Source organism: Pristiophorus japonicus, unplaced genomic scaffold (assembly GCF_044704955.1).
Source record: "Pristiophorus japonicus isolate sPriJap1 unplaced genomic scaffold, sPriJap1.hap1 HAP1_SCAFFOLD_426, whole genome shotgun sequence".
In the NCBI taxonomy this organism is placed as follows: Eukaryota; Metazoa; Chordata; class Chondrichthyes; family Pristiophoridae; genus Pristiophorus; species Pristiophorus japonicus.
Genome location: NW_027254157.1, coordinates 502,432 through 527,899, shown reverse-complemented (window position 1 = coordinate 527,899; position 25,468 = coordinate 502,432). Strand labels below are relative to the sequence as shown.

At 52.1% G+C, this 25,468-nt stretch overlaps 1 protein-coding gene across 1 annotated transcript in view; it reads left to right on the top strand.

The window, feature by feature from the left end:
* Positions 1-24,430, top strand: part of LOC139251252 (phosphoribosylformylglycinamidine synthase-like) — a gene marked incomplete at its 5' end in the record, with an annotated part of 65,850 nt that extends 41,420 nt beyond the window's left edge. Inside the window, 13 exons of the mRNA XM_070873221.1 lie at positions 5,581-5,712; positions 5,980-6,210; positions 9,506-9,686; positions 9,887-9,970; positions 10,465-10,620; positions 10,699-10,818; positions 12,754-12,899; positions 13,380-13,590; positions 16,554-16,645; positions 16,790-16,901; positions 17,043-17,201; positions 22,299-22,451; positions 23,873-24,430. Of these exons, the coding sequence (XP_070729322.1) occupies positions 5,581-5,712; positions 5,980-6,210; positions 9,506-9,686; positions 9,887-9,970; positions 10,465-10,620; positions 10,699-10,818; positions 12,754-12,899; positions 13,380-13,590; positions 16,554-16,645; positions 16,790-16,901; positions 17,043-17,201; positions 22,299-22,451; positions 23,873-24,183 (2,088 nt within the window). The remainder of the gene's footprint in view (positions 1-5,580; positions 5,713-5,979; positions 6,211-9,505; positions 9,687-9,886; positions 9,971-10,464; positions 10,621-10,698; positions 10,819-12,753; positions 12,900-13,379; positions 13,591-16,553; positions 16,646-16,789; positions 16,902-17,042; positions 17,202-22,298; positions 22,452-23,872) is intronic.
* Between the last annotated feature and the right edge of the window lie 1,038 nt (positions 24,431-25,468).

Here is a 25,468-nt window from a genome sequence, read left to right as displayed (position 1 = left end):
CTGATATACCCCACACCCCTCACTGTAACACAGTTATACCACACACCCCTCACTGTAACACTGATATACACCACACCCTCACTGTAACACAGTTATACCACACACCCCTCACTGTAACACTGATATACCCCACACACCTCACTGTAAAACTGATATTCCCCACACCCCTCACTGTAACACAGTTGTACCCCACACCCCTCACTGTAACACAGTTGTAACCCAGACCCCTCACTGTAACACTGATACACCCCACACTTCTCACTGTAACACTGATATACACCACACCCCTCACTGTAACACTGATATACACCACACACCTCACTGTAATATTTATACCTCACACGCTTCACTGTAACACACTGATATGCCCCTCACTATAACAATGATATACCCCAGACCCCTCACTGTAACACTGATATACCCCACACCCCTTACTGTAACACTGATATACTCCACACCCCTCACTGTAACACTGATATACCCCACACCCCTCACTGTAACACAGTTATACCCCACACCCCTCACTGTAACACTGATATACTCCACACCCCTCACTGTAACACTGATATACCCCACACCCCTCACTGTCACACTGATATACCCCTCACTGTAACACTGATATAACCCTCACTGCAACACTGATATACCCCATACCCCTCACTGTCACACAGATATACTCCACACCCCTCACTGTAACACTGATATACCCCACACCACTCACTGTAACACAGTTATACCCCACACCCCTCACTGTAACACTGACACACCCCACACCTCTCACTGTAACGCTGATATACCCCACACCCCTCACTGTAACACTGATATACCCCACACTTCTCACTGTAACACAGTGATACACCCATCACTGTAACACTTATATACCCCACACCCCTCAGTGTAACAGTTATAGCCCACTGCAGTCACGATAACACAGCTGTACGCCACACCACCCACTGTAACACTGATATACCCCACATCCCTCACAGTAATATTTATACCTCACACGCCTCACTGTAACACACTGATATGCCCGTCACTATAACAATGATATACCCCAGACCCCTCACTGTAATACTGATATACCCCACACCCCTCACTGTAACACTGATATACTCCACACCCCTCGCTGTAACACTGATATACCCCACACCCCTCACTGTCACACTGATGCACCCCTCACTGTAACACTGATATACCCCTCACTGTATCACTGATATACCCCTCACTGTAACACTAATATACCCCACACCCCTCAGTATAACATTTATACCCCACACACCTCACTGTAAAAGTGATATTCCCCACACCCCTCACTGTAACACAGTTGTACCCCACACCCCTCACTGTAACACTGAGATACCCCACACCCCTCACTGTAACACTGATATACCCCTCACCCCTCAATGTAACACACTGATATACCCCACACCCCTCGCTGTAACACTGATATACCCCACACCCCTCGCTGTAACACTTATATACCCCACACCCCTCAGTGTAACAGTTATACCCCACTGCACTCACGATAACACTGCTGTATGCCACACCACCCACTGTAACACTGATATACCCCACACCCCTCACTGTAATATTAATACCTCACACGCCTCACTGTAACACACTGATATGCCCCTCACTATAACAATGATATACCCCAGACCCCTCACTGTAACACTGATATACCCCACTCCCCTCACTGTAACACTGATATACTCCACACTCCTCACTGTAACACTAATATACCCCACACCCTCACTGTCACACTGATATACCCCTCACTGTAACACTGATATAACCCTCACTGTAACACTGAGATACCCCACACCCCTCACTGTAACACTGATATACTCCACACCCCTCACTGTAACACTGATATACTCCACACCCTTCACTGTAACACTGATATACCCCACACCCCTCAATGTCACACTGATATACCCCACACCCCTCACTGAAACACTGATATGCCCCACACCCCTCACTGTAACACTGATATACCCCACACCCCTCAATGTCACACTGATATACCCCACACCCCTCACTGTAACACTGATATTTCCCCCACCCCTCACTGTAACACTGATACACCCCACACCCCTCACTGCAACACAGTTGTACCCCACACCCCTCACTGTAACACTGGTTCACCCAACACCCGTCACTGTTACACACTGATACACCCCACACCCCTCACTGTAACACTGATATATCCCACACCCCTCACTGTAACACTGATATACCCCACACCCCTCACTGTAACACACTGATACACCCCTCACTGAAACAATGATATACTCCACACCCCTCAGTATAACAGTTATACCCCACTGCACTCACGATAACACTGCTGTAAGCCACACCACCCACTGTAACACTGATATACCCCACACCCCTCACTGTAATATTTATACCTCACACGCCTCACTGTAACACACTGATATGCCCCTCACTATAACAATGATATACCCCGCACCCCTCATTGTAAAACTGATATACCCCACACCCCTCACTGTAAAACATCGATACACCCCACACCCCTCACTGCAACACTGATATACCCCACACTCTCACTGTAACACTGATATACCCCACACCCCTCACTGTAACACTGATATACCCCACACCCCTCACTGTAACACAGTTATACCACACACCCCTCACTGTATCACAATTTTCCCCCACACCCTTCACTGTAACACTGATATTTCCCCCACCCCTCACTGCAACACTGATATACCCCGCACACCTCACTGCAACACTGATATACCCCACACCCTTCACTGTAACACAGTTTTCCCCCACCCCTCACTGTAACACTGATATACCCCACACCCATCACTGTAACACTGATATACCCCGCACACCTCACTGCAACACTGATATACCCCACACACCTCACTGTAATACAGTTATACCACACACCCCTCACTGTCACACTGATATGCCCCTCACTGTAACACTGATATACCCCACACCCCTCACTGTAACACTGATATACCCCACATCCCTCACTGTAATACTGATATACCCCACAGCCCTCACTGGAACACTGATACACCCCACACCCCTCACTGCAACACAGTTGTACCCCACACCCCTCACTGTAACACTGGTTCACCCCACACACCTCACTGGAACACTGATATACCCCACCGCCCCCCACTGTAACACTCATATACCCCACACCCCTCACTGTAACACTGATATACCTCACACCCCTCACTGTAACACGAATACGCCCCACACCCCTCACTGTAACACAGTTGTACCCCACACCCCTCACTGTAACACAGTTGTAACCCACACCCCTCACTGTAACACTGATACACCCCACACCTCTCACTGTAACACTTATATACTCCACACCCCTCAGTATAACAGTTATACCCCACTGCACTCACGATAACACTGCTGTAAGCCACACCACCCACTGTAACACTGATATACCCCACACCCCTCACTGTAATATTTATACCTCACACGCCTCACTGTAACACACTGATATGCCCCTCACTGTAACAATGATATACCCCGCACCCCTCACTGTAACACTGATATACCCCTCACCCCTCACTGTAACACTGATATACCCCTCACCCCTCACTGTAACACTGATGTACTCCACACCCCTCACTGTCACACTGATATACACCACACCCCTCACTGCGAGACACCCCACACCCCTCACTGTAACACTGATATACCCCACACCCCTCACTGTAACACTGATATCCCCCACACCCCTCACTGTAAAACATCGATACACCCCACACCCCTCACTGCAACACAGTTACACCCCACACCTCTCACTGTAACACTGATATAACCCACATCTCTCACTGTAACACTGATATACCCCTCACTGTAACACTGATATACCCCACACCCCTCACTGTAACACAGTTATACCACACACCCCTCACTGTAACACTGATATTCCCCCCACCTCTCACTGTAACACTGATATACCCCACACCCCTTATTGTAACAGTTATACCCCACACCCCTCATTGTAACACTGATATACCCCACATCCCTCACTGCAACACTGATATACCCCACATCCCTCACTGTAATACTGATATACCCCACAGCCCTCACTGGAACACTGATACACTCCACACCCCTCACTGCAACACAGTTGTACCCCACACCCCTCACTGTAACACTAATACGCCCCACATCCCTCACTGTAACACAGTTGTACCCCACACCCCTCACTGTAACACAGTTGTAACCCACACCCCTCACTGTAACACTGATATACCCCTCACCCCTCACTGTAACACTGATATACCCCTCACTGTAACACTGATATACCCCACACCCCTCACTGTAACATTGATATACCCCACACCCCTCACTGTAACACTGATATCCCCCACACCCCTCACTGTAAAACATCGATACACCCCACACCCCTCACTGCAACACTGATATACCCCACACCCTCACTGTAACACTGATATTTCCCCCACCCCTCACTGTAACACTGATATACCCCACACCCCTCACTGTAACACTGATATACCCCACACCCCTCACTGTAACACTGATATACCCCACACCCCTCACTGTAACACAGTTATACCACACACCCCTCACTGTAATACTGATATACCCCACACACCTCACTGTAACACAGTTATACCACACACCCCTCACTGTAACACTGATATACCCCACACCCCTCACTGTAACACAGTTTTCCCCCACACCCTTCACTGTAACACTGATATTTCCCCCACCCCTCACTGTAACACTGATGTACCCCACACCCCTCACTGTAACACAGTTATACCACACACCCCTCACTGTAACACTGATATACCCCACACCCCTCACTGTAACACTGATATACCCCACACCCCTTATTGTAACAGTTATACCCCACACCCCTCACTGCAACACTGATATACCCCACATCCCTCACTGCAACACTGATATACCCCACATCCCTCACAGTAACACTGATGTACCCCACACCCATCACTGTCACACTGATATACCCCTCACTGTAACACTGATATACCCCACACCTCTCACTGTAACACCGATATACCCCACACCCCTCACTGTAACACAGTTGTACCCCACACCTCTCACTGTAACACACTGATGTACCCCACACACCTCACTGTAAAACACCGATATACCCCACACCCCGCACTGTAACACTGATATACCCCACACCCCTCACTGTAACACTAATATACCCCACACACCTCACTGTAACACTGATATAGCCCACACCCCTCACCGTAACACTGATATAATCCACTACCCTCACTGTAACACACTGATATACCCCTCATTATAACAGTTATACTCCACACACCTCACCAAACCACACTGATGTACTGCACACCCCTCACTGTAACACAGTTGTACCCCATATGCTTCACTGTCACACTGAAATACCCCACACCCCTCACTGTAACTGATATACCCCACACCCCTCACTGTAACACTGATATATCCCACACCCCTCACTGTAACACTGATACAGGTTGCACCACTTTAAGTTCTTGACAGTTTTCCTGCATCTCTCATCATTTTTTTAAATATCTATTTTTGCAGGAGTTCAAATTGAATCATGTGAAGCTCAACCTTCAACCTTTGACCCTTCCCGCTGAACTGACTGTGAGGGAGGCCCTGAACCGCGTACTGCGCCTCCCCTCGGTGGCGAGCAAGAGATATCTGACCAATAAGGTAAGGGAGGATAGGGGGTCAGAGAGATATATCTGGCCAATGAGGTATGGGGGCGTGGTCAAGGGTCAGAGAGAGCGATATTTGACCAATAAGGTAAGGAGGGGTCGGGGATCAGGGAGGGCGATACCTGACCAATACGGTAAGGGAGTGAGGGTGGTCTTATTCGGGCAGGTTAGTCGGAGGATTGGAGAGGGGGAGGAGGAGCAGGTTTGGTTGTGGATCACTTGGGGTCGGGCGGTCGGTGATGCTCTCTCTCTCCTGCCGTAGGTTGACCGTTCGGTGACGGGTCTGGTTGCCCAGCAGCAGTGTGTAGGGCCGCTCCACACTCCTTTAGCCGACGTGGCAGTTGTTGCCCTCTCGTATTTCGACACCATCGGAGCGGCAACGGCGATTGGCGAGCAGCCAATCAAAGGACTGATTGACCCCGGTGCCGGAGCCCGAATGGCCATCGGAGAGGCTCTAACTAACCTGGTGTTCGCCCGAGTGACTGAGCTCAAGGTAAGTGATGCCCCCCCCGGGTCCACCTGCTGTACCTTCCCTCACTGTGCATGTCACTGGGAGTTAAACTAATATGGCAGGGGGATGGGAACCAATGCAGGGAGACAGAGGGAAACAAAAAGGAGACAAAAGCAAAAGACAGAAAGGAGATGAGGAAAAGTAGAGGGCAGAGAAACCCAAGGCAAAGAACAAAAAGGGCCACTGTGCAGCAAAATTCTAAAAGGACAAAGGGTGTTAAAAAAACAAGCCTGAAGGCTTTGTGTCTTAATGCAAGGAGTATCCGTAATAAGGTGGATGAATTAACTGTGCAAATAGATGTTAACAAATATGATGTGATTGGGATTACATAGATGTGGCTCCAGGCTGATCAGGGCTGGGAACTCAACATCCAGGGGTATTCAACATTCAGGAAGGATAGAATAAAAGGAAAAGGAGGTGGGGTAGCATTGCTGGTTAAGGACGAGATTAATGCAATAGTTAAGAAGGACATTAGCTTGGATGATGTGGAATCTATATGGGTAGAGCTGCAGAACACCAAAGGGCAAAAAACGTTAGTGGGAGTTGTGTACAGACTTCCAAACAGTAGTAGTGATGTTGGAGAGGGCATCAAACAGGAAATTAGGGGTGCATGCAATAAGGGTGCAGCAGTTATAATTGACTTTAATATGCACATAGATTGGGCTAACCAAACTGGAAGCAATACGGTGGAGGAGGATTTCCTGGAGTGCATAAGGGATGGTTTTCTGGACCAATATGTCCAGGAACCAACTCGGGTGGAGGCCATCTTAGACTGGGTGTTGTGTAATGAGAGAGGATTAATTAGCAATGTCGTTGTGCGAGGCCCCTTGGGGAAGAGTGACCATAATATGGTAGAATTCTGCATTAGGATGGAGAATGAAACAGTTAATTCAGAGACCATGGTCCAGAACTTAAAGAAGGGTAACTTTGAAGGTATGAGGCGTGAATTGGCTATGATAGATTGGCGAATGATACTTAAGGGGTTGACTGTGGATGGGCAATGGCAGACATTTAGAGACCGCATGGATGAACTACAACAATTGTACATTCCTGTCTGCGTAAAAATAAAAAAGGGAAGGTGGCTCAACCGTGGCTATCAAGGGAAATCAGGGATAGTATTAAAGCCAAGAAAGTGGCATACAAATTGGCCAGAAATAGCAGCGAACCCGGGGACTGGGAGAAATTTAGAACTCAGCAGAGGAGGACAAAGGGTTTGATTAGGGCAGGGAAAATGGAGTACGAGAAGAAGCTTGCAGGGAACATTAAGACGGATTGCAAAAGTTTCTATAGATATGTAAAGTGAAAAAGGTTAGTAAAGACAAACATAGGTCCCCTGCAGTCAGAATCAGGGGAAGTCATAATGGGGAACAGAGAAATGGCAGACCAATTGAACAAGTACTTTGGTTCGGTATTCACTAAGGAGGACACCAACAACCTTCCGGATAGAAAAGGGGTCAGAGGGTCGAGAAAGGAGGAGGAACTGAGGGAAATCCTTATTAGTCGGGAAATTGTGTTGGGGAAATTGATGGGATTGAAGGCCGATAAATCCCCAGGGCCTGATGGACTGCATCCCAGAGTACTTAAGGAGGTGGCCTTGGAAATAGCAGATGCATTGACAGTCATTTTCCAACATTCCATTGACTCTGGATCAGTTCCTATCGAGTGGAGGGTAGCCAATGTAACCCCACTTTTTAAAAAAGGAGGGAGAGAGAAAACAGGGAATTATGGACCAGTCAGCCTGACATTGGTAGTGGGTAAAATAATGGAATCAATTATTAAGGATGTCATAGCAGTGCATTTGGAAAGAGGTGACATGATAGGTCCAAGTCAGCATGGATTTGTGAAAGGGAAATGATGCTTGACAAATCTTTTGGAATTTTTTGAGGATGTTTCCAGTAGAGTGGACAAGGGAGAACCAGTTGATGTGGTGTATTTGGACTTTCAGAAGGCTTTCGACAAGGTCCCACACAAGAGATTAATGTGCAAAGTTAAAGCACATGGGATTGGGGGTAGTGTGCTGACATGGATTGATAACTGGTTGTCAGACAGGAAGCAAAGAGTAGGAGTAAATGGGGACTTTTCAGAATGGCAGGCAGTGACTAGTGGGGTACCACAAGGTTCTGTGCTGGGGCCCCAGCTGTTTACACTGTACATTAATGATTTAGACGAGGGGATTAAATGTAGTATCTCCAAATTTGCGGATGACACTAAGTTGGGTGGCAGTGTGAGCTGCGAGGAGGATGCTATGAGGCTGCAGAGTGACTTGGATAGGTTAGGTGAGTGGGCAAATGCATGGCAGATGAAGTATAATGTGGATAAATGTGAGGTTATCCACTTTGGTGGTAAAAACAGAGAGACAGACTATTATCTGAATGGTGACAAATTAGGAAAAGGGGAGGTGCAACGAGACCTGGGTATCATGGTACACCAGTCATTGGAGGTTGGCATGCAGGTACAGCAATCGGTTAAGAAAGCAAATGGCATGTTGGCCTTCATAGCGAGGGGATTTGAGTACAGGGGCAGGGAGGTGTTGCTACAGTTGTACAGGGCCTTGGTGAGGCCACACCTGGAGTATTGTGTACAGTTTTGGTCTCCTAACCTGAGGAAGGACATTCTTGCTATTGAGGGAGTGCAGTGAAGGTTCACCAGACTGATTCCCGGGATGGCGGGACTGACCTATCAAGAAAGACTGGATCAACTGGTCTTGTATTCACTGGAGTTCAGAAGAATGAGAGGGGACCTCATAGAAACGTTTAAAATTCTGATGGGTTTAGACAGGTTAGATGCAGGAAGAATGTTCCCAATGTTGGGGAAGTCCAGAACCAGGGGTCACAGTCTAAGGATAAGAGGTAAGCCATTTAGGACCGAGATGAGGAGAAACTTCTTCACCCAGAGAGTGGTGAACCTGTGGAATTCTCTACCACAGAAAGTTGTTGAGGCCAATTCACTAAATATATTCAAAAAGGAGTTAGATGAAGTCCTTACTGCTAGGGGGATCAAGGGGTATGGTGAGAAAGCAGGAATGGGGTACTGAAGTTGCATGTTCAGCCATGAACTCATTGAGTGGCGGTGCAGGCTAGAAGGGCCGAATGGCCTACTCTTGCACCTATTTTCTATGTTTCTAATACTGTATATGTTTCTATGACCCTCCCTCACTGTGTGTCTGACCCTCCCTCACTGTGTGTCTGACCCTCCCTCACTGTGTGTCTGATCCTCCCGCACTGTGTATCTGACCCTGTGTTGCTGGGTCTGATGGTCTCCGTTCTCTCTGTGCCAGGATGTGAAGTGTAGCGGTAACTGGATGTGGCCGGCCAAGTTGCCGGGTGAGGGGGCAGCTCTGTACGACGCCTGTGTGGCCATGTGCCACGCCATGGCCGAGCTGGGAGTGGCCGTCGACGGCGGGAAGGATTCCCTGAGTATGGCGGCTCGTGTGGGGCAGGAGACGGTGAAGGCCCCAGGTAAGGAGTCACGCAGGCCGTCGCTCGGTGTTTGTCTCCCCTTTTATGTTGGCTTTGAATCTATTCCCAGGCGCGCTCATTTCCTGTCATATTTCCATTTGTTGATTGTCTCGGTACTTTCTATACCCAGCAGAGTTCTCGGCTGTATTGCCAACCCACCATTCATTCAGACTGACACTGCTTTCTCTCCGGATTCTCAGGCTCCCTCGTGGTCTCAGTTTACGCCGTCTGTCCCGACATCACAGGCACTGTGACCCCTGACCTGAAAAATCCCCACGGACAAGGTAGAGAATCAATTGCTGATACACTGGGGCCAGGGGTATGGGTACCGGGGCATGCCATTAGGGGCAGGGTGCAGGGGTACAGGGTTCAGGGATAGGGTGTGGGGTACCAGGGGCTGGGGGCGGGGTGTGGGGCACCAGGGGCGGGGTGTGGGGCACCAGGGGCGGGGTGTGGGGCACCAGGGTCTGGGTGTGGGGCACCAGGGTCTGGGTGTGGGGCATCTGGGTGTGGGGCACCAGGGTCTGGGTGTGGGGCACCAGGGTCTGGGTGTGGGGCACCAGGGTCTGGGTGTGGGGCACCGGGGGCAGGGTGTGGGGCACCAGGGGCGGGGTGTGGGGCACCAGGGTCTGGGTGTGGGGTACCAGGGGCAGGGTGTGGGACACCAGGGGCTGAGTGTGGGGTACCAGTGGCAGGGTACAGGTTTGGGGTGTGGGGTGGCCCAGGTTTGGGTTGAGGGGTGGCCCTCGGGTGCTGACGCGCTCTCTCCTTATTTCAGGGGTGCTCCTGTATGTACCGGTCACTCCCGGTCAGTACCGGCTGGGCGGAGGAGCCTTGGCTCAGTGTTACTCACAGATCGGCAATGACTGCCCAGACCTGGACAGTCCGCACCGCCTGGTGTCCTGCTTCACCGTCACTCAGCAGCTCCTGGAGGGTGAGTCCTTGAGCCGGGACCATTCCCTGTGTTCCCCACCGTGCCCGCCTCACTCTTTCTCTCTTTCTCTTGCCCCAGAGCGCCTGCTGAGTGCCGGCCATGATGTGAGTGATGGGGGACTGCTCACGTGCATGCTCGAGATGGCAATCGCGGGAAACTGTGGGATCGAGCTCGACATTTCAAACAGCGACAGCAGCGGTGAGTGACAAGGGTCTCTCAACATTCTGATCCCCCCCTCATAACCCTCCCCGACACCACCCTCCCCCCCCCCTCCCGACACCACCCCCCGCACACACACAACCCCCCCCCCCCCCCCCCCGACCCGACACACAAACCCCCCCCCCCCACACACAAACCCCCCCCCCTACACACAAACCCCCTCCCCCCCTACACACAAACCCCCCCCCCGGCACACTTGCCCCCCGACATCCCCCTCACCTCCCCCGACACCACCCCTCCGACAACCCCCTGCCCCCCCCCCCCCAACACCCCCTCAGAACCCAACGAAACACCGCCACACTCCCGGCACCCCCTCACAACCCCCTCACCACACCCCACCATCAACCCCCCCCTTAAACACACCCCCGACACCCCTCCTCACCACACAGGCCCCCCAGCACAGCCCCCGACACACCCCTCCCCCAACACACCCCTCCCCCCCGACACACCCCTCCCCCCCGACACACCCCTCCCCCCGACACACCCCTCCCCCCCGACACACCCCTCCCCCCCGACACACCCCTCCCCCCCCGACACACCCCTCCCCCCCCGACACACCCTCCCCCCCCCGACACACCCCTCCCCCCCCCGACACACCCCTCCCCCCCCGACACACCCCTCCCCCCGACACACCCCTCCCCCCCGACACACCCCTCCCCCCCGACACACCCCTCCCCCCCGACACACCCCTCCCCCCCGACACACCCCTCCCCCCCGACACACCCCTCCCCCCCGACACACCCCTCCCCCCCGACACACCCCTCCCCCCCGACACACCCCTCCCCCCCGACACACCCCTCCCCCCCGACACACCCCTCCCCCCCGACACACCCCTCCCCCCCGACACACCCCTCCCCCCCGACACACCCCTCCCCCCCGACACACCCCTCCCCCCCGACACACCCCTCCCCCCCGACACACCCCTCCCCCCGACACACCCCTCCCCCCCGACACACCCCTCCCCCCCGACACACCCCTCCCCCCCGACACACCCCTCCCCCCCGACACACCCCTCCCCCCCCGACACACCCCTCCCCCCCCGACACACCCCTCCCCCCCCGACACACCCCTCCCCCCCCGACACACCCCTCCCCCCCGACACACCCCTCCCCCCCGACACACCCCTCCCCCCCCGACACACCCCTCCCCCCCGACACACCCCTCCCCCCCGACACACCCCTCCCCCCCGACACACCCCTCCCCCCCGACACACCCCTCCCCCCCGACACACCCCTCCCCCCCGACACACCCCTCCCCCCCGACACACCCCTCCCCCCCGACACACCCCTCCCCCCCGACACACCCCTCCCCCCCGACACACCCCTCCCCCCCGACACACCCCTCCCCCCCGACACACCCCTCCCCCCCCGACACACCCCCCCCCCCCCGACACACCCCTCCCCCCCGACACACCCCTCCCCCCCGACACACCCCTCCCCCCCGACACACCCCTCCCCCCCGACACACCCCTCCCCCCCGACACACCCCTCCCCCCCCGACACACCCCTCCCCCCCCGACACACCCCTCCCCCCCCGACACACCCCTCCCCCCCCCGACACACCCCTCCCCCCCCGACACACCCCTCCCCCCCCGACACACCCCTCCCCCCCCGACACACCCCTCCCCCCCCGACACACCCCTCCCCCCCGACACACCCCTCCCCCCCGACGCCTCGGCGCCCCCCGACGCGCACCCTTCCCCCTCCCCCCGGACGCGCCCCCCCCCTTCCCCCCCCGACGCGTACCCCCCCACGACACCCCCCCCCCGACACCCCCCTGCCTCCGAGCCACACACACCCAAGCCCCCACACCCCCTCCCCCTGACCCCCCGCCCCTTATTAACCCCCCTGACCCACTGTAAACCCCCCCCCCCGGGTCGCTGGCACTGAACCTCGGTGACTCTCTTCCCCCCAGTGATTGAGCTGTTGTTTTCGGAGGAGCTGGGTTTGGTGTTGGAGGTGTCCGAGATGGCTGTGAACGCAGTGTGCTCCCGCTACAGAGCAGCGGGCCTTCAGTGCTGCCGCATCGGATCAACCGTTGGAGAGGGAGCCCAGAGTATGGTGAGTGAGCTGGTTATCGGGCCTAGTCACGGTGCGTGAGCCGGTTATCGGGCCCAGTCACGGTGCGTGAGCCGGTTATCGGGCCCAGTCACGGTGAGTGAGCTGGTTATCGGGCCCAGTCACTGTGAGTGAGCCGGTTATCGGGCCCAGTCACGGTGAGTGAGCTGGTTATCGGGCCCAGTCACGGTGCGTGAGCCGGTTATCGGGCCCAGTCACGGTGAGTGAGCCGGTTATCGGGCCCAGTCACGGTGAGTGAGCCGGTTATCGGGCCCAGTCACGGTGAGTGAGCTGGTTATCGGGCCCAGTCACGATGAGTGAGCTGGTTATCGGGCCCAGTCACGGTGAGTGAGCTGGTTATCGGGCCCAGTCACGGTGAGTGAGCTGGTTATCTGGGTGGTGGGGTGGGCTGGGACAGTGCGGTGGGGGTGGGGCTGACATCGCTCTGTGTTCCCGTGTGTTTATGGCCTTATTCTCTCCCAGGTGAGGGTGCGAGTGAATGGGGATGAGGTTCTGTCAGAGAGAACGGCCACCCTCCGCTCCTGGTGGGAGGAGACCAGTTTCCGGCTGGAGAGGCTGCAGTCCCATCGGGCCTGTGTGGAGGAGGAGGAGCGGGGGCTGGAGCATCGCGTTGCCCCAAAATACAAGCTCAGCTTCCAGCCGGCGCACATCCCCAGACCGTCCACCGACTCAGGTAAGTGTGAGACCGTGTCGTCACATGTGACCCCCAGACAATACCGCATAACCCCCCTGCGACCCCCAGCCAGCATCTCGTGATTCCCCCCCACCCCCCCCCAGCCAATACCATGTCACCACCCCCACGAACCCGGTCAGCATCATGTAACCCCCGCAATCTCCGGCAGTACTGCATGACCCCCCCGCCCCCACGACCCCCGGTCAGTACCACGTGATCCCCCGTGATTGGGGAACTGCGAACATTGTACAGTTGTTTAAAAAGGAGAAGGGCGATGCAGACACTGTTATCGGGGAGGAGTGTGAAATATTAGATGAAATAAACATAGTGAGAGAGGAGGTATTAAGGGGTTTAGCTGCTTTGAAAGTGGCTAAGTCCCCAGGCCCAGATGAAATATATCCCAGGCTGTTAAGCGAAGCAAAAGAGGAAATAGCAGAGGCTTTGACCATCATTTTCCAGTCCTCTCTGGCTTCAGGTGTGGTGCCAGAGCACTGGAGGACTGCTAATGTGGTACCATTGTTTAAAAAGGTGGAAAGGGATAGGCCGAGTAATTACAGGCCAGTCAGCCTAACCTCGGTGGTGGCAAAATTATTGGAAAAAATTCTAAGGGACAGGATAAATCGTCATTTAGAAAGACACGGATTAATCAAGGACAGTCAGCATGGATTTGTTAAGGGAAGATCGTGTTTGACTAACTTGATTGAATTTTTCGAGGAGGTAACAAGAAGCGTCGTTGATGTAGTGTATATAGATTTTAGCAAAGATTTTGATAAGGTCCCACATAGCAGACTGGTCATGGAATTAAAAGCCCATGGGATCCAGGGCAAAGTGACAAGTTGGATCCAAAATTGGCTCAGAGGCAGGAAGCAAAGGGTAATGGTTGATGGGTGTTTTTGTGACGAAGGCTGTTTCCAGTGGGGTTCCACAGGGCTCAGTACTAGGTCCCTTGCTTTTTGTAGTACACATCAATGATTTAGACTTGAATGTAAGGGTTATGATTAAGAAGTTTGCAGATGACTAAAATCGGCCATGTGGTTGATAATGAAGAAGGAAGATATCAATGAACTGGTCAGGTGGGTGGAACAGTGGCAAATAGAATTCAATCTGGATATGTGTGAGGTAATGCATTTGGGAAGGGCTAACAAGGCAAGGAAATACACATTAAATGGTGGGACACTGAGAAGTGTAGAGGAACAAAAGGTCCTTGAAGTGCATGTCCACAGATCCCTGAAGGTAGCAGGCCAGGTGGGTAAGGTGGTTAAGAAGACATACGGAATACTTGCCTTTATTATCCGAGGCATAGAATACAAGAGCAGGGAGATTATGCTTGAACTGTATAAAACACTAGTTAGGCCACAGCTGGAGTACTGTGTGCAGTTCTGGTCACCACATTACAGGAAAGATGTGATTGCACTAGAAAGGGTGCAGAGGAGATTTACGGGGATGTTGCCTGGACCCTTTTAGGCCGTGCATTCCAGATCGAAACCACTCGCTGCGTAAAAAATTTTTCCTCCTGCTCCCTTTGGTTCTTTTGCCAATCACCTTAAATCTGTGTCCTCTGGTTCCCGACCCTTCTGCAAATAATCAGGGAACTATAGACCAGTCAGTTTAACATCAGTGGTAGGAAAAATAATGGAATCCCTATTGAAGGAGAAATTAGAAGAACATCTAGAAACCAAAAATTGAATAATGAATAGTCAGCATGGATTTCAAAAGGGAAAGTCTTGCTTGACCAACCTCATTGAATTTGTTGAAGAGGTAACGGAGAGAGTAGACAAGGGTAATGCAGTCGATGTAACTTATCTAGATTTTCAAAAGGCCTTCGATAAGGCACCCCGTAATAGACTGATGAACAAGGTCAGAGAATGCAGAGTCAGGGGACAAGTAGCAGAATGGATCGCTGTTTGGCTGCAAGACAGAAAGCAGAGAGATGGGGTAAAGGGTAGATATTCACAGGGGCAGAAGGTGGGTGATGGTGGATCAGTGCTGGGACCACTGCTGTTCACAATTTATATTAACGATTTAGACTTTGGAATCAAAAACATAATTTCTAAATTTGCGGATGACACCAAATTGTGGGGAATATTCAATACTGAGGGAGACTGCAACAAATTACAGGAGGACATTAATAAACTTGCAGAATGAGCATATAATTGGCAAATTAAGTTCAACACAGATAAATGTGATGTGTTCCATTTTGGTCGGAAGAATAGGGAGGTCACTTATTACTTGGAGGATGCGAGTCTGGGTGAGGTCGAGGAACAAATACACACATCACTAAAAGTAGCGACACAGGTTAACAAGGCCATAAAAAGCAAACCAGGTACTAGTTTATTTCGAGAGGGATTGAATTGAAAAGTATGGAAGTTATACTGAACTGTATCGTACCTTGCTTAGACCACACTTAAGAATATTGTGTATAGTTCTGGGCGCCATATTATAAAAACGGAGAGGGTACAGAGAAGATTTACAAGGATGATACCAGAAATGCGAGGGTATACATATCAGAAAAGGGTGAACAGGCTGGGTCTCTTCTCCCTTGAAAAGAGAAGGCTGAGGGGTGACCTAATAGAGGTCTTTAAAATGATGAAAGATTTTGATAGAGTGGATAGAGAGAATGTTTCCATTTGTGGGTTATGCTGATAGAGTTAAATGAGGAAAGACGGGAGGAGGCTCGAGTGGAGCATAAACGGCGGCATGGTCTGGTTGGGCCAAACGGCCTGTTTCTGTGCCGTATATCCTGCGTGAACAGTCTGTTTCTGTGCCGTATATCCGGTGTGAACGGCCTGTTTCTGTGCCGTATATCCGGTGTGAACAGCCTGTTTCTGTGCCGTATATCCGGTGTGAACGGCCTGTTTCTGTGCCGTATATCCGGTGTGAACGGCCTGTTTCTGTGCCGTATATCCGGTGTGATCCTGTGTAATGGTGTGGGACAATGACCTTCCGTTTCATGGTGTCGGCAGGTGTGTGTGAGCCACGAGTGGCAGTGATCCGGGAGGAAGGCAGCAATGGGGATCGGGAGATGGTGGCTTCGCTCGTCATGGCCGGATTCCAGGTGAGAGGGGGACGGATCGCAGTTATACTGGTGCGGGGCAGCCTGCCGGTGACAGCTGTTGGGGGTCCCTGGGCGAGGGGGGATTGGGATTGGTGGCGGAATCGGGACCGGGGTTGGGTAACTCGCTGCTCCTTTCTCCTGCAGGTTTGGGATGTTACGATGACGGATATCTGCTCGGGGCTATCTCTGGACTCGTTCCGTGGGGTGGTGTTTGTCGGAGGCTTCAGTTACGCTGACGTGCTGGGATCGGCAAAAGGTAGGAGCCGGAATATTTCATCCGCACTGTAACAGGGACAAGCCGGGCCCGGGATCTTTGACGCTCTTCGCCTCCCAGTGACGTTCCCAGTGCCGCTGTGTGGTTGCACCTTTCTTTAACCGGCTGTTTCCTCCCCTGTAGGTTGGGCAGCGACGGTACATTTCAATCCCATGGCACGCGCCGAGTTCGCCAGGTTCCGTTCCCGGCGGGACACCTTCAGCCTGGGCGTGTGTAACGGGTGCCAGCTGATGGCACAGCTCGGCTGGGTGGCCTCGGAGGCTGACATGGAGCTGTCGGACGGTGAGAACTTCTCGGACTGTGGTTCGCTCTCTTGCATCAAGTGTTTAATAAATAAGGTAGAATGTACAGCACAGAAACAGGCCATTCGGCCCAACCAGTCCATGCTGGTGTTAATGTTCCACATGAGCCCCCTCCCTCTTTCCTCATCTAACTCTATCAGCATAACCCTCTATTCCCTTCTCCCTCACATGCTTATCCAGCCTCCCCTTAAATGCATCGATACTATTCGCATCAAGCCCTCCCTGTGGCAGAGAGTTCCACATTCGCACCACTCTCTGGGTAAAGAAGTTTCTTCTGAATTCCCTATTTAAGAACATAAGAAATAGGAGCAGTTGTCGGCCATTCGGCCCCTCGAGCCTGCTGATCTTCTACTTCAACTCCACTTTCCTGCACTGTCCCCATATCCCTTGATTCCCTTAATATCCAAAAATCTATCGATCTCGGTCTTGAATATACTCAGCGTCTGAGCCTCCACAGTCCTCTGGGGCAGAGAATCCCAAAGATTTACCACCCTCTGAGTGAAGAAATTTCTTCTCATCTCAGTCCTAAATGGCAGACTTCTTATTCTGAGACTGTGACCCCTGGTCCTAGAGTCCCTAGCCGGGGGAAACATCCTCCCTGCATCTACCCTGTCAAGCCCTGTTAGAATTTTATATGTTTCAATGAAATCAGATCTCGTTCTTCTCAACTCCAGAGAATATCGGCCGAGTCTACTCAATCTCTCCTCATAGGACAATCCCCCCATCCCAGGAATCAGTCTGGTGAACCTTTGATGCACTCCCTCCATGGTAAGTATATCTTTCCTGAGGTACGGAGACCAGAACTGTACACAATACTCCGGGTGTGGTCTCACCAGGGCCCTGTATAATTGCAGTATGTCTTTACTCCTGTACTCAAATCCTCTTGTAATGACGGTTAACAAACCATTTACTTTCCTAATTGCTTGCTGTACCTGCACGTTAACTTTCAGTGATTGGTGTACAAGGACACCCACACCCAGGTCCCTCTGAACACCAACATTTCCCAATCTCTCATCATTTAAAAAATACTCTGCTTTTCTATTTTTCCTACCAAAGTGGATAACGTCACATTTCTCCACATTATATTCCATTTGCCATGTTCTTGCCCACTCACTGAGCCTCTCTATATCCCCTTGAAGCCTCTTTGCATCCTCCTCACAACTTACATTCCACCTACACTCAGTCCCTTCATCGAAGTCATTAATTTAGGTTGCAAAAAGCTGAGGTACCCAGCTAGTTACAGCCTGCCAACTTGAAAAAGACCTGATTATTCCTACTCTGGATTTTCTATCCGTTTACCAATCCTCAATCCTACATAAAAGGTAATCCTAAGCTCCTCTCTAGGTATAAATAGTAAACGGGTAGTAAGAGGAGGGCTGGGGCTGATTCTGGACCAAGAAGGAGACCTAGGCCTGGAGGCCGAACGTGGGAGTACTTTGTGCCTGTCTTCTCCACGGAAGAGGATGCTGCCATAGACATTGTGCAGGAGGAGCTACTGGAGACACTTGATAGGATAAAAGAAGAGATATTCGAAAGGCTGGCTGTATTAAAGTAGATCAATCACCAGGAGCAGGTGGGATGCATCCTAGAACGCTGAGGGAATTGAGGACGGAAATCGCGGAGGTACTGACCATAATATTCCAATCCTACATAGATACGGAGGTGGTACCAGAGGAGTGGAGAATTGCAAATGTTACATTATTGTTCAACAAAGGAGTAAAGATAAACCCAACACTACAGGCCGGTCAGTTTAACCTCGGTCGTAGGGAAGCTTTTAGAAACAGTAATAAAGGACAAAATGAACAGTTATTGGACAAGTGTGGATTAATTAAGGAAGGCCGCACGGATTTGTTAAAGGCAAATCGTGTTTAACCAACTTGATCCAGTTTTTTGATGAGGTAACAGAGAGGGTTGATGAGGGTAATGTGGTTGATGTTGTGTACATGGATTTCCAAAGTGCCGCATAATCGGCTTGCCGGAAAAGTTGAAGCCCAAGGAATAAAAGGGACTGTGGCAGCTTGGATATGGGATTGGCTCAGTAACAGGAAGCAGAGAGGAGTGGTGAACGGTTGTTTTTCGGATTGGAGGAAGATATACAGTGGTGTTCCCCAGGGGTCAATACTGGGACCACTGCTTTTCCTGATGTATATTAATGACTTGGACATGGGTGTACAGGGCACTATTTCAAAATTTGCAGATGACACAAAAATTGTAAGTATAGTGAACAGTGAGGAGGATAGTGATGGACTTCAGGAAGACATAGACAGGCTGGTGAAATGGGCGAACATGTGGCAGATGAAGTTTAACACCGAAAAGTGTGAAGTGATGCATTCTGGTAAAAGAATGAGGAGAGGATATATAAACTAAATAGTACAATCCTAAAGGGGGTGCACGAACAGAGAGACCTGGGGGTATATGTGCATAAATCGCTGAAGGTGGCAGGGCAGGTTGAGAAAGCAGTTAAAAGCCTTACGGGATCCTGAGCTTCATAAATAGAGGTATAGAGTACAAAAGTATGAAAATTTTGACGAACCAGTTTTTGATAAAACACTGGTTCGGCCTCAACTGGAGCATTGTGTCCAATTCTGGGCTCTTTAGGAAAGATGTGAAGGCCTTGGAGAGGATGCAGAAAAGATTTACGAGAATGATTCCAGGAATAAGGAACTTCAGTTACGTGGACAGACTGGAGAAGCTGGGGTTGTTCTCCTTGGAGCAGAGAAGGTTGAGAGGCGATTTGATGGAGATGTTCAATATCATGAGGGTTCTGGACAGAGTAGATCGAGAGAAACTGTTCCCATTGGCAGTAGGGTCGAGAACCAGAGGACACAGATTGAAGGTGATTAGCAAACGATCCAAAGACGATGTAAGAGAAAGCTTTTTTACGCAGCGAGTGGTTAAAATCTGGAATGCACGGCCTGAAAGGGTGGTGGAGGCAGACTCCATTTTATCTTTCAAAAGGGAGTTGGATAAGTATCTGACAGAAAAATATTTGCAGGGTTACGGGGAAAAGGTGGGGGAGTGGGACTCGCTGAGAGTTGGCATGGGCTCGACGGGCCGAATGGCCTTCCGTGCTGTAACCATTCTGTGATTCTGTGAATCCATGCTGATATATTACCCCCAATCCCATGAGCCCTAATTTTGTTTAATAACCTCTTATGTGGCACCTTATCGAGTGCTTTTTAAAATCCAAATACACCATATCCACTGGTTCTCCCTTATCTATCCTACTAGTTACATCTTCAAAAAACTCTTGACAGATTTGTCAAACACGATTTCACTTTCATAAATTCGTGTTGACTCTGGCCAATCCTATTATTATTTTCGAAGTGCCCTGTTACCATGTCCTTATTAATAGATTTTAGCATTTTCCCTACTACTGATGTCAGGCTAACTGGTCTGTAATTCCCCGTTTTCTCTCTCCTTCCTGTCTTAAATAGCGGGGCTACATTTGCTACCTTCCAATCCGTGGGAACCATTCAGAATCTGGAATTTGGAAGATGACAAACAGTACATCCACTATTTCTATTGCTACTTCTTTCAAAACCCTTGGATGTGGGCCATCGGGTCCAGGGGATTTATCGGCTTTCAGTCCCATTAATTTCTCCAGTACTGTTTCTTTACTAATACTAATTCCTTTCAGTTCCTTATTCTCACTAGACCCTTGGTTCTCCACTATTTCCGGAATGAAGACAGACGCGAAGTATTTGCTTAATTTCCTTATTCCCAGTTATAATTTCTCCTGTCTCAGCCTGTAAGGGACCCATGTTTATATTCGCTAATCTTTTACTTTTTACATAACCTCCAGCTTTTACCGTCTATTTTTATGTCTCTCACTAGTTTACTCTCATATTCTATTTTCTCTTTCTTTGTCAATTTATTGGTCCTCCTTTGCTGAATTCTAAAATCCTCCCAATCCTCAGGCTTACTACTCTTGTTGGCAACATTATACTCCCCTTCCTTTGATCTAATACTATCTTTAATTTCTCTTGTTAGCCACGAGTGGACCATTTTTCCCCTGGTGTTTTTATTCCGTAAGGTAGTGTATATTCATGGCAAATTATGAATTATTTCTTTAAATGTTTCCCATTGTTTTTGCACTGTCATATCTTTTAATCTAGTTTTCCAACCTACCTTGGCTAACTCACCCCTCATACCTACATACATTGCTTTGTTCAGATTTAGGACCCGAGTTTCAAACTTAACCAAATCACTCTCAAACACAGAGTTTGAATCATATTATGATCACTGCTCCTCAGAGGCTTCTTTACTACAAGGTTATTAATTCCCTGTCTCATTGCACAATGCTAGATCTAAAATAGCTAATTCCCCAGAAGGTTCCTCGATATACTGACCTAGAAAATTATCTTGAATGCATTCCATGATTTTACACTATTTCTGCAAATTTGGTTTACCTAGTCTATATGAAAATTAAAGTCCCCCATGATTCCTGTATTACCCTTGGTACATTTGATTTATTGGTGACTCGCTTATATTGATAGCCTCTATTTTTTCTCTTCTCCACAAGTGGAAATACTCTCTGTGGGTTTACTAAGGAAACCTTAATTGTACGGCTTTTTTCAAGAGTAAAGATACCCAGCCTTCTGGTTATCGTCCTTGTAAATCTCCTCTGAACCCTCGCCAGTGCTTCTATATCCTTTTTATAACGTGGTGACCAGAACTGTTCACAGTACTCGAAGTGTAGTCAAGCCAAGGTTCAATACACATTTAGCATAACTTCACTACATTTCAATTCCCTCCCTCTGGAAATAACCCCAAAGTTTGGTTTGCTTTAGCGATGGCCTTGTTAACCTGCGTGGCTGTGTTCAGTGATTTCCCGCTGGGTTAGTGTGGGGCAGTGTTGCGGGTGCGGGCCATGCATCAGTCGGGAGTTCCCGCGCAGTCGCTCACAGGCTGTGGCCACTGGAAGCATGCAGGGCCACGCAGCAAATAAAGAAACCGCGCGGCTAAAACATCGAGGGAACGTGGGGGTGGGGGCCAGGCTGCAGGTCACGGGAAGCGTCTCGACCCAAGGATAGTGTTGGGGAGTTTGTAACTGGGACCAATCTCTCTGTTTCAGACGGTGCAGCGCGACAGGGCGTGCTGCTGACCCACAACCGCTCCGGCCGCTTCGAGTCGCGCTTCGTTACTGTCGCCATCTTGGAGAGCAGCTCAGTGCTGCTGCGGGGGATGGAGGGCTCGACCCTGGGCATCTGGGTGGCCCATGGAGAAGGTGAGAGCTCGGGGGTCCGCACTGAGCCGGGGGGAGGGGGAGGGAGGGTCCACTACACACTGAGCCACGGGGGAGGGGGGGGGGGGGGGAGGGTCCACTACACACTGACCCCGGGGGGGGCGGGGGAGGGAGAGTCCACTACACACTGAGCCACGGGGGGGTTCACTACAGACTGAGCCACGGGGGGGGGGGGGGGTGGAGGGTCCACTACAGACTGACCCGGGGGGGGAGGGGGTCCTCTGTGCACTGACCCGGGGGTGGGATGTGAGGACTAGGATCAGTGACCTCGGGGAAGGGCCGGGGGCTGCAGGGAGAGAGCTCTCTCTGGACCGCAGCAGTGAGGTGGGGCGGGGAGTAGGAAAGAGTCCACTCCACACTAACCCGATGGGGGGAGGGGTCCTCTGTGCACTGACCCGGTGGGGGGGCGGGGGGGGGGGAGGGGAGGGGTCCTCTGTGCACTGACCTGGGGTGGGGGGAGGGGTCCTCTGTGCACTGACCTTGGGGGGGGGGGGGGGGTCGGGGTCCTCTGTGCACTGACCCGGGGCGGGGGAGGGGTCCTCTGTGCACTGACCCGGGGGTGGGGGGGGGGGGGTCGGGGTCCTCTGTGCACTGACCCGGGGTGGGGGAGGGGTCCTCTGTGCACTGACCCGGGGTGGGGGAGGGGTCCTCTGTGCACTGACCCGGGGTGGGGGAGGGGTCCTCTGTGCACTGACCCGGGGCGGGGGAGGGGTCCTCTGTGCACTGACCCGGGGGTGGGGGGGGGGGGGGTCGGGGTCCTCTGTGCACTGACCCGGGGTGGGGGAGGGGTCCTCTGTGCACTGACCCGGGGTGGGGGAGGGGTCCTCTGTGCACTGACCCGGGGGTGGGGGGGGGGGGTCGGGGTCCTCTGTGCACTGACCCGGGGCGGGGGAGGGGTCCTCTGTGCACTGACCCGGGGGTGGGGGGGGGGGTCGGGGTCCTCTGTGCACTGACCCGGGGTGGGGGAGGGGTCCTCTGTGCACTGACCCGGGGCGGGGGAGGGGTCCTCTGTGCACTGACCCGGGGTGGGGGAGGGGTCCTCTGTGCACTGACCCGGGGCGGGGGAGGGGTCCTCTGTGCACTGACCCGGGGGTGGGGGGGGGTCGGGGTCCTCTGTGCACTGACCCGGGGCGGGGGAGGGGTCCTCTGTGCACTGACCCGGGGGTGGGGGGGGGGGGGGGTGGGGGTCCTCTGTGCACTGACCCGGGGTGGGGGAGGGGTCCTCTGTGCACTGACCCGGGGTGGGGGAGGGGTCCTCTGTGCACTGACCCGGGGCGGGGGAGGGGTCCTCTGTGCACTGACCCGGGGCAGGGGTCGTGGGGGGACTGGGACCAGTGACCTCGGGGAGTGGCTGTGAGTTATTCGGAGGGGAGTGTTGACGTTCGGTCCCATTCACTTTGCAGGTTATATGCAGTTTGAGTCGGAGAAGGTGCTGACGTTGGTGACCGAGAACGGTCTGGCTCCACTCCGTTACTGCGATGACTCTGGTGCCCCGACGGAACAGTATCCCCAGAACCCCAATGGTTCGCCGCTGGGAATGGCAGGCCTCTGCTCGGCCGACGGCCGGCACCTCGCCATGATGCCCCACCCCGAGCGCTGCACCTTGCTCTGGCAGTGGCCCTGGATGCCCCAGGACTGGCGCCAATCGCTCTCCAGTTCACCATGGTTACGCATGTTCCACAACGCTTTCCAGTGGTGTTCGCAGGGTCTCTGATCATCTGCCTGTCCCGGACTGAGTGTATCCCGCCTCCCAGCTCACTGCGTCCATCACCGGGGAGAGCAGGCAGACTATTCCTGCGCAACACACTGCGCTCCATCGTCCCGCAGTCCTCATCGTATGCACGGGACTGGCACCACTGAATCTTTCTGACACTCGGGAAATCCACGGGACCTGAACCGTTCACAGTGACAGTTTCAGTAAAAGTATTTCTGTGAAATTAAAGACTGAACGCAGTTTGCAACTTCTGCCTCCTCTCCTTTGTGTGATGGCTTAAGTCTTAGCAATGTGAAATACACAAATTCAAACACTCCCAGGGCATGTACAGCACGGGGTTAGATATAGAGTAAAGCTCTCTCGACACTGCCCCATCAAACACTCCCAGGACAGGTACAGCACGGGGTTAGATACAGAGTAAAGCTCCCTCTACACTCTCCCATCAAACACTCCCAGGGCAGGTACAGCACGGGGTTAGATACAGAGTAAAGCTCCCTCTACACTGCCCCATCAAACACTGCCAGGGCAGGTACAGCACGGGGTTAGATACAGAGTAAAGCTCCCTCTACACTCTCCCATCAAACACTCCCAGGGCAGGTACAGCACGGGGTTAGATACAGAGTAAAGCTCCCTCTACACTCTCCCATCAAACACTCCCAGGGTAGGTACAGCACGGGATTAGATGCAGAGTAAAGCTCCCTCTACACTCTCCCGTCAAACACTCCCAGGGCAGGTACAGCACGGGATTAGATACAGAGTAAAGCTTCCTCTACACTGTCCCATCAAACACTCCCAGGGCAGGTACAGCACGTGGTTAGATACAGACTAAAGCTCCCTCTACACTGTCCCATCAAACACTCCCAGGGCAGGTACAGCACGGGTTAGATATAGAGTAAAGCTCCCTCTACACTCTCCCATCAAACACTCTCAGGGCAGGTACAGCACGGGGTTAGATACAGAGTAAAGCTCCCTCTACACGGTTCCGTAACCAGAGGACACAGATTTAAGATAATTTTCAAAGAGCTCAAGGGGAGGTAATTTTTTTTTAGGCAATGACTCTGGAACGCGCTTCCTGAAAGGCGGTGGAAGCAGATTCAGTAATAACTTTAAAAATAGAATTGTATAAGTACTTGAAGCTGAAAATGTTCCAGGGCTTTGGGGGGAAAAGATTGGGTCAGTGGGACTAATTGGATCACTCTTTCAAAGAGCCAACACAGGCACAATGGGCCGAATAGCCGCCTCCTGTGCTGTATCAGTCTAAGTCATGGAGCGAGGTTTCTGCATG